The following is a 16,592-nucleotide window of genomic DNA, read 5'->3' on the forward strand; positions in this document are numbered from 1 at the left end:
GAGATTATATATATGTGTGTGTGAGGGATGAAAGGACCCTCAATAAAGTGTTATCTTAAAATTCAATCGTCTGATTTAGGTTAAAATTCATAAAAAATTATTTCCCATGGACTTGCTTCCTTGTTGAGGATGATCCATCTAGTCATTAATGTGTCACCTGGAACTTTCGATAAATTTTCAGTATTGGATGCCAGGCCCTTAACAGACTCCTGACCTCATGGAAAAACCCAGAAGGAACCCAAATAACAAGGGAGAGAGAGCAATGACAAATCGAGTCAGTCGTCCTCCAAAGTTCGTCCACAAAAGTCGCCTCTAAAGTGTGCTAAAATACTGTGCCTCCTTCGATATTAACATAAGGATACCTATCACGCCCAAGTTCTTGATATATTCTACCTGTCGGATACCTCCCTCTGAAGACCTGTTACCCGAACAATTCAAATAGAAAGACCCTTCGACCACTCGAAGAATCCTGTGTTTGAGTCATCAAGTCATCCATCCTCAACTCTTTTATAAGGTATTTATCCACATGCGAGTCATTTGTAAACTCTCTCTCTCTCTCTCATGACAGTTAAATTTAAGAAAATAGGGATATGCATAAATCCAAGATGGTATATCATGTACTCCTGCCCGCTAAAATAAATTTGTTATTATTTATTAATCTGGAATCCGAATGAATCATATTCTCGTTTCTCTCTCCTCAGCTCTACTCCAAATCCAACCGCTCACCCGCGACTGCTCGCGTGACATAAAGTCGCGATTTTCGAATCCTGAGAGACTCAGTGGTGTCACATCCTGATGCGGTGTCGAAGAGACACCAACCCTATAGTCATATATATATATAACCTTTTAATGCTTGTTCAATAATTGCACCAGAAAAAGTTTCTGTAGAATTCCATCTGAAGAAGGTCCTAGGGTGGGCTGAAAACATTTGTGTTACATTAAAATTTGCCGTAAAGCATTAAAAGGTTAGTAGATATATATATTTATCAACGCTTTGTTTCTTGGATGGCTTTTGTAGTGGAGATTGCTGAAATGCATGGCTATAGTAAAGGCTTAGTGTATAAAATGGCAAACAAGCAGAGAAACCAACTCAAAGATGAACTGAATAGAACTCCAATAAGAGAAATTCCCCAGCAAGATGCATCTCCCTACTGTATTATTATAACCTATGAGCACCATATGCTTTCTTTATATTGGGAAATTGAAACATATACAAAAATTGCTTACAAACATAAGCCTGATACATTCAAAATGCTTAAGAATAAGAAGAATCAAGTGGACATGGAAAGAACACTGGGAGATATATAAAATTCCACTCGAAGTTAACAGATTTAATAGAGACCTTACATACATCAGGTCTTCAAAAAGATCTCTTAAGCAAGCCTGCCTAAACACAAAGTGAATGTAGAAAAGAAGAAACAAAACCGTTGCCTTTGCTAAAAGAATAGGATTAAATTAGAACTACAACAGGCTATACCTTAATATGACAAATCCACCATGTAAACCAACTCAGGGATTTGAAGGCATTGGAGATTTTTAAAGCAACTGCCAGGGCTTTTGATTAGTTTTAAAGACCAAAAAAAATCTCAAAGGCATGACAATCTTTGTACAGCCCGACACTATAACAAATGATGCATGCACACATATTTAAAAGTTCATGAAAAGAAAAATTTAAAAATTGAATACATCGGAGCCAAATAGATCATTACTAATACCAGAGAATTTTTTTTCAAAAATCTGCTTGAAGAAGGTCCTAGACATGGACTGAACACGTTACTGATAATTTCAAAAATAAGTGCAAAGCACAATAAAGTACAACTTTAAAATAAACATTTGTTTATTTTAAAGTTGATTATATGAAACAGAATATTCATACAGGTAAACTACGTGATACCATAAGCAACTTATATAAAACCAAACATATATTAATTTCTCAATTAACATATTTCTCAAATTAATATGGTTTATAAAATCAATGAAAAGTTTCAAATAACACAGGTAAAAATTCAATTAATATAGTGTTATTTTTTAGGTTAAATTCATATTTTCAAGCTATCAGCACATATTCAGTGAATAATTTTAATGAAAGTACATACAAAACAAATAGGATTTCTATCTAACTAAATTTATGGTCAATTTTTGTAAATTAACTGTAGAAAAACTTGATTGCTATGAACAGATGGTTTAACCATAGTTTGTGAAATTATCATTATATTAATATTTTATGATAAATAAGTTAATATTCATAACTTATTAACTAAACTAAAAACTAGATGTAAGGCTCTTAATTCTAGATTTTTCTCATTATGTAAGGGGGTGCTATGATTTGAAAAAAGCAAATTTTTTTTGCATTTACTTTACACTACTAACTTGACAACTCTAACATTATTTTAGATGATAATTTTAAATTATTATCTAAAAGTAATGTTAGAGTTGGCATCTAACAACAATGTTGTTTCTGACTTGGATATTGAATGTAGCATGCAAATTGAATGAAATATAGAGAAGATGAAAGAAAGAAGGGGAAAAGACAGTTCAAACTTTGCTTTCTAAATATTTCTCAAAAAATAAATAATTGTATACAGTATAAGTCTTTATTTGCTGTTTAATAACCATGTTTTCAATTATACACAGTGAAAATATTAAATAAAAACAATTCAAACTTAGAAACTGATAAATTTGAATTCATAAATTTTGAGCATGCTCATCTGCCTGGGCAATGTCCCTTTGTCAACTGTTTTTACAGTGTCCACTCAATGCTTCTAGCATCCACGGTGTAAGCAATATTCATACTAATAGTATTGCTATATAGACAGTACATTACTTTATATAATTTATTTTGCTTAATATAGTTTAACTTAAAAATTATACAGCCATATCATAGACATATACACTCTGTCACAAAGAAATGTATGCACCCAGAAGAAATCGAGCCACAATCACGAAAGTCTGTAAGAATGTAGACTAGTAAGACATATGCAAATGATTAAAAATTCAGAACAAAAGATCGTTTTATTAAGAAGTTATGGCATGAAAAACATTACAAATCAGTAAGTAGTAAAGCCACCTCTGGCAGCTATACAAGCCGAAACACGGCATGGCATTGAATCAATTAGGTCACCTATGACCCCTTGCGGAAGATCATGCCATAATCTTTTCAAATGGGCAGTTAATTCACTTGTATCACGAGACGGCTGCATTTGCCTTCCCAACACGTCCCAGATGTGCTCTATTGGTGAGAGGTCTGGTGACCTGGCAGGCCATGGAAGTACATCATATCCTTGAAGACATTGTTGGGAGAGTCTCGCAGTATGTGGACGAGCGTTGTCCTGCTGATAAATGGCACCTGGCGACTTGATAGAATAGGCAGTACAACCAGCGTTAAAATGCTGTCCACGTAACTGCGAGCTGTCATGTTGCCTTGAAGGATGACTAGAGGTGATCGTGTGTCATAACAAATCACTCCCCACACTGTCACACCTTGTGTAATCGCTGTATGCCGCTCGACAACAAATGCCGGATCGGACCGCTGGCCGGGCCACCTCCTCATGCATGTTCGGTGGTCATCAGCACTGAGACTGAATCGGGATTCATCGCTGAAGACCACATGCCTCCAGTCGGTCACACTCCAACTTGCCCAAGGTCGGCAAAAATCCAATTGACACTGCCTATGATGTGGGGTCAGTGGTAAGCGTCTTAATGGATGTCGGCTCCTTATATCAGCATCGACCAGTCGTCTTGTAATGGTTTCCCTTAATGCCACCAGATGCCTGGAAGATGGTAAATGGCGTTGAATCGATGATAGCAACATTGTTGGTGCGGATGTTGCTGCTTTTCTGATTGCGCGATCCTCGTGCTCATTTGTGTTTCTGGGACGTCCTGACCCTCCGCGACAGTAGACTCTCCTTTCCGTCATCCACTGTTGCCAACACCGAGCAACTATCCTATCGCTCCGACAGAGGTGGCGACCGATATGCTGTTCGACCAACCGGCTTCTCTGAGGCCTACTATACAGTCCCTTTCAAACTCCGTCAACTGCTCGTACTGCCACCTGTTACGTCTCAGAGGCATCTCTATTCACAATACCATCCATCCACGTTGACAGATTCATTTAAATAGCCCTACGGCGCGAGCACTCGTGCTTTTAAACTCTCCCAGCTGTGCATCTCATATGCTCATACCGCCGTTAGCCTTGTCTCATTGGCGTCAAAATTTTTATCATTTGCATATCTCTTACCAGACTACATTTGTACCAACTTTTGTGATTGTGGCTTGATTTATTCTTGGTGCATACATTTTTTTGTGACAGAGTGTATATTAAAAATGTACAGAAGCTTCCCTCCTTATGAACAATTTGATCATATGTCTAAAATTTAAATTTCTTGTAGATTCTGAAGTTCTCTTCCTGCTCGTGAGGTGGCATTAAAATCAGTCTTTGGCCAGTAATAAATAAATAATATGGATTTATTTCTATTGCATATTGTCATTTTTCATTTTCATATGAATTCTGACATTCCATTGTTGCCCATGAGGTGGTGTCAAAGTTGTTAACATTGGAGTAATGACGTTTTTTGCTATTGTTTGCAATTGTTATAAACTTTTACAATTAGTGCTTCAAAAATGCATTCAAATGTAATAGTAAATTTAGCAGTGGAGTAATTGCAAGAAGTATCACTCTGCCATGGAAATTAAACTTGACATTATAAAACTAAGGTGAAAAAACCTGCTATAAACAGTAGTGAGCGGGTAAATGAGTTTAATGTATTCTATTAAATACATTGTAAAGGATCAAACACTAACAATAAGTAGTTATTCTGTATACAAATGTACTTTCTAGGTTAGTTTTCAACTTATGACAGAAACTCAGGAACCTAACATATTCAAAAGTAGTAGAACATCTGTATGTTTATATAAAGTTCAGTATTATGCATGATTTCAAGCATTCACAAGACAGTCTGCAACCACTCTCTTATGAATATAAAAAGAATACTGTACATTAAGTAATTTTTTATGATTGCATAAAATATATTCTAACCTCTATAATTATATTAAGAAGGCTACTAATGTTAAAGATACTAATGTTATTTTAAGTTGTATGTATAATAATTAGTTATTTACTGTTAATGTTATACTAATATTTATTCTAATAGCTTAGCTTGATGTTTAGTTTATTTTTTTATAAATTAAATAAAGTTTTTACTTTACATTTTTGTGTACTTTGTAGTTGGAAAATTTGTCAAATATAAATACATAAAATAAAAAAATTGATAATGATTTCATCCAAATGTATCTAATTATGATTTGATCCTTTATTCAGACTGGAAATGTCAATGTAGTTCTATTGACATTTTTCTTGACTAGATTCCTTTTTCTCCTGCATTAATATATGTTTGTTGTAATAATTCTGCTATGATGACTGCATAATGTAAAACAGGGTTTCCCAACAGAGTCAATATTGACCCTCTAGGGATCAATGAAAGTTTGAAAGGAGCAAATTACAGTAAATACATATTGTATATGCATGTATAATATTGTTTAATGGTTCAATAATTATAACCAATGTCGATTGCTTTTCTGTCTTCACGATTTTTCAAAAGTAATTATTAGCATTGAATTGTAGAGATCCCTAGGCCTATTAACCTCAACCTGGTTTGTATGCCATTTTAAGACTGTTGTTCTGACATCCTCCCACTAAATAAATAAATAAAATACTTTCTTACTGGAACTACACTATAAATAAAAATCAAAACCTTTAAACAATCCAGCAAATCGTTTTTTTTAATATCTTAAAAACGCTTTAGAACGCTTTAAGCGATCATCCTCAGTTATCATTTTGAATCGAACGAAGAATTCGAAATTACATAAAACAAAATTCAAAAAGCGGTTACAAAAATGTATACATTTTTACTGAATGTATACATTTTATTTTATTTCTTTATTTCGATTTAATTAACTTGTATAATTTTTGCAATTATTTAAACTTGGTCAATGTTAACGTATATTTATGTAACCGCTTTTTGAATTTTGTTTTACGTAATTTCGAATTCTTCATTCGATTCAAAATGATAACTGAGGATGATCGTTCAAAGTGTTCAAAAGCATTTTTAAGATATTAAAAAAACGATTTGCTGGATTGTTTAAAGGTTTTGATTTTTATTTATCCTCCCACTTCTTCAAAAGATCTTTAATAACAAATATCGACATAAATCCGCATTTTCAGAAGAAAATGTAAAAGAATTGTGTCTGTCAGAAATACAAAAGGCTGGAATTACAAGGAGAGTTTCAAAGTTCGGGGGAATACTATCCGATCAGTATATACTGGGTAGGATGTCGATGTCTCCCACGTTCTGAAAAGTTTTGAATTGTTGCCTGAAGACAAAGGAAGACCAATCTGTATTCGCTATTTTACATTGCTTCTTCTTGTGTTTGTTCAGTGAAGTGTTCATTATCCAAACATGTGTTCATTGTCCGATCATAAAAATCTTTCGCGAAAGTGTTCATTATCCGATTTGTTCGTTAATCAATCTGTTCATTAACCAATCACCCACTGTATTTAAGGGGATCAATGGAAAAATTTATTGAAAGAGGTCAATACACAAAAAAAGGTTGTGAATTCCTGGTATAAACCTATATCTTATAAAATGATTTTTACTTTGATTTTTTTCTATGATACTGAACAATTATTATTAATAATATAATCTTAAAATCATAAATATTCTTCAAACATTTAACATTAAAATACTGCATTTATAATTGATATTTTTAATATATAGTTTAGTTATAAAGTAAGCATTTTAGAAAATTCAAATATTAATTATAATTTTAAAATTTTATAGGTTCTCATTTATGTTTTTGATGTTGAATCACGTGAGTTAGAAAAAGACATGCACTATTATCAGTCATGTTTAGAGGCTATTCTTCAAAACTCTCCTGAAGCAAAAGTATTTTGTTTAGTACATAAAATGGATTTAGTTCAAGAAGATCAAAGGGAATTGGTAAGCTGCAATATTTTTATACAGAAGTTTGTTTATATTATGAGAGCAGAGTAGTTTTAGATTATTGAAAATGCCTGATTACTGGACATTTTTTATTTTTGCAAATTTTAGTAAGTAATGTTGTTTGAACATTTAGACATTGTATATATTTTGTATCTGTACATGCAATGTACAGCAATCTTTGACCTGACACAAATAAGATATTGTTCAAAATGAGTTATTTTCATAATCACATCGCTCCTGATCCTACAGTCAAACTTCCATTATTGTAGCAAACTACAATATTGCACTTCCACCTTTTGTCTCAGTTTATGTCCAGGATCTTTAGCACACTGTCTTCAAACAAATTCAGATTATCAGAATACTAGCATGCCAGATTATTACTGGCTATTTCTCAGAGTGCTGGATTAACAAACTTCTACTGTACTTTTTTTTAATAAAAAAAAAACATGAATATAGGATATTATTTGAACTAAGATTATTTGAATCAAGAGTTATAAATGAAGCATTTAGAAATAATTTGAATGTTTATATTAAAATAATTAGGAATTAAAACACAAACATTATTTGTAAATAAATAATTCTCATAACTTAAATTTCTTTGTTTTTGTGTATATAAAGTTAGCTTAAAATTGTCATGATCTTTTTTCTGTCACAAAAAAATAAACAGCAGCAATGGGAATCAATGGATTGTCACAAAATTTTTGTTATGAATAGTCTATATTGGGAATGAACAGATAAAGTCTGTGATGTGAGTGAGTAAAGCAAGAAGTTGGGCTGCCTACAGCAGCAGGAAAAAAAATAGAAACATTGACACTGGGGATTGATGAATCATCACAAAAGTTTTGAACAAGTGAGTGAAGTGAATGGGGGTTGGGTTGAGCAAAGCAAGTAGAGGTAGGCTGTTAGGCTGAAAGTAGAGCAAACTGAGTTGTTTTGTGCTGCTTACCTCATAAAAGGTTGAGCAAAGGCAGTGAAGTGAGAGGGGTTGGACTAAGCAGGTTTAATGTATCATGGGTTTGTGAAGTCGTCATGAAATTTTTATGAATAGTTTACATTGGAAAAGAGTTGACAAAACTTGTGGGGTGAGCAAGTGAAACAAACCATGTAACTCTGGAATTAAAACATTTTTTCTTTGGTACATTCAAAATAGTATAATACATGAAATTTAAATGAAACAAGATTTATTGGCTAAGTGATCCATTAAATTCTATTAAATATATTTATTTTATTATTCAAAAATAATTTTTGGACTTTAATTTTGGACATCAATATTTATGTTAAGGAATAGCAGATTCTCAATTATTCACTCTAATGATTTGAAATATAGATGTACTGTACTTACTTAAAGCACTTGGCTAATATAGCAATTTTCAATTATATTTCTTTATTCTTTTTGGTGCTCGCCTTGCTCATAAGAAGTTTTCTTTACTGTTTTTACTTTCATACTACTATTTATGTCAAGTGCTATTGTACACTTAATAAATGATAGTGCAGATATGTTTTTAGACTTTTATATGCACTGGCAAATGAAAAAATGATATGATTTGATTAGGTGATGTTTGTTTTATGGCAATGATCTGAAACGTAATCTGCCGTATTAGCAAGGTATGTCTGTACGTGAATAACACAACATTAATAAAAAATAAAATATTTGTTATAAATTTCAATGCTAAAATTAAAAAGTTCAATTTAAAACCATTTTCAAAATTTTTATTATCTATAAATATACCTGTTCTAAATGTAGTGACATTAATAGAAAAATCAGAAGTTAAATTCCAATACATATTAATTACTGGAAGACTGTGGGTATGGTGTTAGTTTTATTAGATTAAATTCTTCAAATATCTTAGTAACTGTTAGAAGAACACCAAATAAAAAAGTTCTGAATAGTCCTTCCTCAACTTATCTTTAGCAATTCATATGAACTATTGAAGATGAGCTGATTAATTCCTTAGTTTAAAATCTTGCATTTACATATATGTAATAAATTATTTTCAATTTTTAGATATTCAAAGAACGTGAAGAAGATTTAAAGAAACTTTCACGGCCGATTGACTCTATTTGTTTCCGAACATCCATCTGGGATGAAACCTTATACAAAGTACTTAGTAGGAAATATTAAAATATATTGTTTTATATATATAACAAAGCATTCAGATTAAATCTGCTTGAAAATTTTACAGGCTTGGTCTTCTATTGTTTATACTCTTATTCCAAATGTGCAGCAATTAGAAAGTAATCTGAATCAATTTGCTAATATTTTGGATGCTGATGAAGTACTATTATTTGAAAGAGCAACATTTTTGGTAAGCATTATATTTTATTATTAAGAACTAAATATATAAAATTCAAAATGATAACTGAGGATGATCGCTTAAAGTGTTCAAAAGCATTTTTAAGATATTAAAAAAACGATTTGCTGGATTGTTTAAAGGTTTTGATTTTTATTTATCCTCCCACTTCTTCAAAAGATCTTTAATAACAAATATCGACATAAATCCGCATTTTCAGAAGAAAATGTAAAAGAATTGTGTCTGTCAGAAATACAAAAGGCTGGAATTACAAGGAGAGTTTCAAAGTTCGGGGGAATACTATCCGATCAGTATATACTGGGTAGGATGTCGATGTCTCCCACGTTCTGAAAAGTTTTGAATTGTTGCCTGAAGACAAAGGAAGACCAATCTGTATTCGCTATTTTACATTGCTTCTTCTTGTGTTTGTTCAGTGAAGTGTTCATTATCCAAACATGTGTTCATTGTCCGATCATAAAAATCTTTCGCGAAAGTGTTCATTATCCGATTTGTTCGTTAATCAATCTGTTCATTAACCAATCACCCACTGTATTTAAGGGGATCAATGGAAAAATTTCTTGAAAGAGGTCAATACACAAAAAAAGGTTGTGAATTCCTGGTATAAACCTATATCTTATAAAATGATTTTTACTTTGATTTTTTTCTATGATACTGAACAATTATTATTAATAATATAATCTTAAAATCATAAATATTCTTCAAACATTTAACATTAAAATACTGCATTTATAATTGATATTTTTAATATATAGTTTAGTTATAAAGTAAGCATTTTAGAAAATTCAAATATTAATTATAATTTTAAAATTTTATAGGTTCTCATTTATGTTTTTGATGTTGAATCACGTGAGTTAGAAAAAGACATGCACTATTATCAGTCATGTTTAGAGGCTATTCTTCAAAACTCTCCTGAAGCAAAAGTATTTTGTTTAGTACATAAAATGGATTTAGTTCAAGAAGATCAAAGGGAATTGGTAAGCTGCAATATTTTTATACAGAAGTTTGTTTNTGCGTAACTGAAAACAGGTCTCTTCTTGTTTTGAGCAGTCTTGCACAGGTGTTGCTAGTTCAAACACAGTTTGCAATATTGACACTTGCTTTAGTTTAGTATTCCCTAACACTTTTGCATGTTGAAATGCAGAACTAATGACCTATACAACTTGGCCTTAGCTATTTCTTTTTAGTGCTTACATTAATCATAATGTTTAAATAAAGTAAAATTTCCCTTTTGTTTCCTTTTTACATTTATGTAAAAAGGAAATGAAAGGAAAATTTCTGACTCCATCAGTTTTATAATTATTTTGGAAAGTAAAATTTTTTTGGCTTTTTATGGAAACAAAGACTTTCAGCAAGTTTATCAGAGAGGTGATCCATAAAATGACATAAATTCCATTAAAAAGTGGCATTGGTAATTCCCAGTCTTCCTTTGTTAAAATTAGAAAGACACAAGACATAAATTGATATCATTGTCAATATTTTAAAATTATTATTGTGTTTTCATGATTGATGTAATATTAGCATTTTATTTTAGGGAGCAATCTCATCATACTATTACTAACACATAAAGAAGGTTAAAATAATTATAATTTATTCATAAAATATGTATATAACTTTATTATGAAACATATTTAGATTATGTATTTGTGAATCTTATCTAAATAGGAATTTAGATAAACAGTTTAACTGGAGGAATATAATCTAAATAGTCAATCCCTGAATTTTATTTTTAAATTACTGTACTGTTCAATAGCCACAGATGTGTTTCAGGTTCATTTATCTCCTCTTTAGTATGGAATTTTACATTATTTCTGTCAGCTTTGAAAAGATATATTTGCATTAAAACAATCATAAATAGCAATTTATGAAATAAAGATTCAATTAAACAAAGTATTGTTTTGGACTAATCAGTTCTTATTTCCTATAATTCAGTAATCTAAATATATTAAAAAAGGAAAAAATTTAACTAGATTGATTTTTATGTATTCATTCATCTAGTTTAATAATTATTTTATTGGATTTTGTTACTTTTTAATATTATTGCATTATTTTAATTTTATATAAATTTTAAATATTTTTAATTGCTAGATTTTTTCATGCTATAAGTATCATAGTTAGACTATAATTAAAGAAATTAAGTAATTTCATCTAAAAGCAAAGATTAGGCTGCAATTTTCTACTATTAATATTAGTAGAAAATTGATGTGTGTGATTTTGCTGCATATTACAATTTAATTCTGAAATTAATGTAATTGATTATGATGAAATTCAGGCTTATCTATTTATTTATATAAAAATAAACAGAAATATCAACTAAATGTGGAATAATTTTTTTTTAAATACCTTAGATTTGTTGAAATATTTAAGACTAGATTGATTAATCTGATAGTTTTGTGAATTTTGTTAAATCTAAATTTTATGAAACTTCTTAATAAATAACATATTTTAATTAAAACATTTTCCAGATGATATCTCACTGTCAATTACGTGAACATCGCGATGTCCACAGATTTGAGAAGGTGTCTAATATTATCAAGCAGTTCAAATTAAGTTGTAGTAAATTAGCTGCACAGTTTCAGAGTATGGAAGTCTGTAATAAGCAGTTTGCTGCATTTATAGACATTTTTACTCCTAATACTTACGTTATGGTTATTATGTCAGATCCCAGCATACGTAAGTTTTTATTATAAATTTATTTTTTAAAATTTCAGATAAATAGATTTATATAACATGCCAATCTCTCTCTTAACAGCATCTGCAGCAACACTTATTAACATAAAAAATGCCAGGAAACATTTTGAAAAATTAGAAGGTGTCAAACAATCCCAGCATAATCTAGCAGGAAGATAATAGAAAAATTTAAAAGGATATTTGTGAATGGACATATAAAAATGTATAACTTGAGTGTCAAGATTTCACTATAAATCTAGTGAACACGTGATGATGATTTATTTTTAAATTGGATCTGAGTGCTAAAACAATTATGTGAATAATTCTTATTATTTTGTAACGAGCAATGAAATATTACAATGTATAAAGTAATTTAAAATTTTGTTCATAAATTCTAAAAATTATTTGTGAATCTTTCATTTTTCATAATTGTAATTTTCTTTTCCAATATATTTTGTACCAAATTAATAAGAGAATTAAAAGGTGTTCATAATTTTTTAATATTTTGAGAAGTATTATAAACATACATATGTATGGTATTATAATAATAAAATATATTATTAAACTTAAATTTGTTTTATAGACTAAATCATATTAATTTTATAATGTAAATTCAGTTCTCTGTTAAATATCAAACAAACAGCAGGAATCCTTTATTAGGCTATTAAGGCTATATTAATAATTCTAAGTAACTATCAGGTTGGTTGTATTTATCATTATTGGTTTTATATCAACAAATAATTGCAGCTAATGTGTACTTTGACTATTTCGTCTAGAATTAAAGTTAAACTTTTTGCAAATAAAATATTTAGTATGAAGCAGATAATTTTAGTCTTACACTAATTAATGCTACGTTATGATTAGCTGCTGTTGTCCATCAATAATCCTCTTATTTTGTGGTTAACATTTTGAATTTATTATAATTCATTCCAGTAGGCTATTTGACTTAGAAATCATTCAAAATCTGAATAAATTTTTCTCATTAGAAGTGATGGAAAGCAAATTAATCCATTCCCAGACCTAAACAATATCCATTTCAATAAATTTAAGCAGCCAATAAGCATAATTTAAAGTAAAAATAACACAATTAAAACATGTAAACAATAAATAAAATATGTAAATACTGTATAATGAAATGAAAATTGCATTTGCTGATCACAAATCAACTTTGGCATCTTAAATATGGTTGCCAGATCTGCTGTTTGTACTGCTTTCGTGCTTTGTGTAAGTTCCTTTTTCATCTTGGTGGTCGATATTACAACTTTTCACTTAGATTTATTGCTTCCTCACACTTCTTGGATGCCGTGATTAATAAGTAAAAGTTAAATTGGGTTGAACAGAAAGTCTGTATTTTTAAAAGCTGTCATTACTTATAATTAAATCACACATCGATGTTAAGAGTTATGAAATTTAACAATTTATTTGCTAATGGGAGATTGTATTCTTTGTTTAGCAGCTTATTTTAAACTTTTTACTTCATATTTTTCATATTCATATAACTTGAATAAAATTAAGTTGAAATGTCTTCATATAAAAAGCATATCATGCATATTACACTTAGTTTTGGAAAGTGTATAAATCTGTACAAACAGTAAAAAAATTCACTTGTGGGGAAGATACACCTAAACTTCAAAAATGTCAAATGTGGTTTAAAAAATTCCACACTGGTAATTTTGAACTAAGGGATACAAAATATACAGGGTGCTGTCAACAAAAAAATTGCAGGAAAAAAATTAAAAATCAACAAATAACAATGTATATGTATCTTTTGTTTTTATAAACTATTAAGAAAATAATCTTGAACAGTTGGTAATTAATTTTCTTTTGTCCAGATAAGAGGAAATTTTATGGAAGATGACTTTCTCAACATGATGCTTCAGATTTTTTCTTGCAATCTTTGATTTTTTCAAGTACAGTGGTGCCTCGTATAACGTACGCTGCGAACAACGGACTTTCTGTTTGGCCGTTATGTGACTCGAGCAACGGACTGGCTTCGAACAATGGACTTTCCGTTCGGCAGTTACGTGAGGCGAACAACGGTCTTACTGCAAACAAGTGCGAATGATGTTTCCACTCTTTTGCCGTTGCCAATGATAATCTGCTGTTTTTATAATATATTAGTATTATTAAAATATATTATTAGTATATCTGAAGTACAGAGCTCCCGTTGACATTCGGCTTGCTCCCTTGTTTATTACGTACATCACCTCAGTGCAAGGTATTTATTTTAGCAATTTATTCAAGTGTTGTGCAAATCATGACTTCTAAAAAAACAGAAAAGTGATTTCAATTGAAACAATGCAAGACATCATCGGAAGGAGTGAAAGTTGACAAAAACTTCCTTGTCAAATGGGGAGAGGTTCAGGAGTTTACCAACACTCATTATCCAAACAGAGCTGAGGCCAACAGGATCAATGATCTCTACAATGACATCCTTGCCCGTCATTTCCAACAGGTGTTGAAGAAGAGAGAGAAACAGACCACCTTGGACATGTTTTTCAAGAAGCCAGCTGCCAAAAAGCAAAGGATGGAACAAGAGGAGATGACCCTGCAAGCTCTGGTAGCCTTTCCTGAATCTGACTCTGATTAAAAACAATAAAAAGAGACCTTCTGCAATGTGTAAAAAGTCTATATCTGTATGAATGTGTAAAGAAAGTGTTCCTCCACCTCCTCCTCATGACATCTGACTATCCGGCATAATTGGTGACTGCTCTATTTTCATTTTTTTATAGTACAGTACGGTTATTTTATGCCGCGGAACGAATTATATGTTTTAACATGTATTTCTATGGGAAAATGCGTTTCGTATAACGGACTTTTCACTTAACGGACGTGCACCTGGAACGGATTAAGTACGTTATACGAGGCACCACTGTATTCTTGAAGCTCCTATATAAGAAATCTCTCAATCATTGAATCATTTAGTATAGATCAAAAGAAATAATGGATGATACACAAAAAAGTTATAATGAACTGATAGTGCAACTGAAGATGATTATTATATAATGGAAAATGAATCAAATTTATTGTATTAATCTAGTTATTAGGTGTTGTATGTGTCTATTTAATAGTATAAACATTTCTTACTCATCTGAAATTTTTATATCAATTTCTTTAATTACTGATTTGCAAACCACTACTGGTTTAGAGGCTTCTTAATAAGCTAAAATTATAACCCAGAAAAATAGTTTGATGAAATAATAATAAAAATTGAGATGAAAGAAGACATTTTATAATAAACAGATCTTTTCAATGCTAATAGAAAGCAAAAAGAATGGGAACTAACAGTTAATGAGTAATTATTTATTGGCTGCAATTTTTAATTAATTTAGTTTAAAATATATGCTCTCCACCTCAAATTAGTAGTGGCTTGCCCCTGTAAGTCATACTTTTCCTTCAACAACAGAGTCGTGCCAATCATCTATTAACTTCTTTCAGGAGAAAAGTTTTGAATTAAAATAACATGACTTCTGGTTTGCATTGGAAGTTCGTACGCATTTAATTGGGGCCTCTTACTCCTAAGGTTTCCATATCTGTCTCAGATTTTTCATCTATCTAACTCCATTCTGTAGATTAAGGAAGGACAGACAACAGTTGGAACTTATACAATTTTTTTAAATTGCAACCCAATATATTTTCTATTGAAAACTACTGTTCTATAATACAAATATCATCTTGATAATATAATATTATGTAAACACAATTAAGGGTCCTTTCTTCTTTTCAGTAGAGGGTTATCCACTTTTGGAAAAGAATAATTTTTTTGGTGGAAATTTTACACTATTGACAGCATATTACTAAGAGGAAAATTCGTGTAGGATAGGTAATAAGACTAGATAGACTGTATTTCAATTGTAATAGATGTCTTTTATATTATTGACGTTATAGAATAATAATAATAATATGCATCATCTCTCTTTTTTGTAACTGAACAATTTGTAGACATTTATAATGATCTATTTATGGACATAATACAGAAAACATTGAAATAATATACTGTTTGGCAGATTAATCAAAACATTTTCTGTTAATATTCAAAAATACAAAAAATTGTTTGATATTACACATTAAAAACTGCAGAAATTCATTAGATTTCATTGTTGTTAGACTATATTATTTGCTTTCATTATGCTATTATATATAATTACAACTTCAAATTTTTTTTTTTAATAATTTCATTTATATATCATATATATTGATTAAAATTAAAAAAAAAAAAAACGTTAAGTTCCATTTTTATATGAGTATGATAAATTTATGTTTAAAATTTTTATTTACTGGAATATGGTTTAAAACATTAAAGAAAAATGAAAGTTTGTATATAAAAAACAATTGGCCGTGTGTGATTGGTCAAATTGCCATATGGTAAGGCATTAATCTGATACTACAGCAGATCTGATTTAGACACTTAGAATTTATGAACTATATGTAAATAATTCCAACCTCTATATTGGGAGTGTTAATCGCTATCTCTTATCTGTGCTAGTCATACAATTCATATTGTGCGTGATACATGTCTAACAATAATAAGACAATACTTTAATTTGAAAATTCCATCATTGATTAATTCTTTTCTTGAAAAATATCAACATTTGAAGGTAAAACATTAACTTTA

At 30.2% G+C, this 16,592-nt stretch overlaps 1 protein-coding gene across 1 annotated transcript in view; it reads left to right on the forward strand.

Moving 5' to 3' along the window:
* Positions 1-12,386, forward strand: part of LOC111642347 (ras-related GTP-binding protein A) — a 48,150-nt gene extending 35,764 nt beyond the window's left edge. The window contains exons 4-8 of the mRNA XM_023388682.1: positions 6,837-6,995; positions 9,004-9,099; positions 9,182-9,304; positions 11,773-11,980; positions 12,060-12,386. Coding sequence (XP_023244450.1) covers positions 6,837-6,995; positions 9,004-9,099; positions 9,182-9,304; positions 11,773-11,980; positions 12,060-12,157 — 684 coding nt within the window. The 3' untranslated portion in view covers positions 12,158-12,386. The remainder of the gene's footprint in view (positions 1-6,836; positions 6,996-9,003; positions 9,100-9,181; positions 9,305-11,772; positions 11,981-12,059) is intronic.
* Positions 12,387-16,592: the final 4,206 nt, after the last annotated feature.

This window comes from Centruroides sculpturatus, unplaced genomic scaffold, assembly GCF_000671375.1.
Source record: "Centruroides sculpturatus isolate CEXI.00-Female unplaced genomic scaffold, Cexi_2.0 scaffold1376, whole genome shotgun sequence".
In the NCBI taxonomy this organism is placed as follows: Eukaryota; Metazoa; Arthropoda; class Arachnida; order Scorpiones; family Buthidae; genus Centruroides; species Centruroides sculpturatus.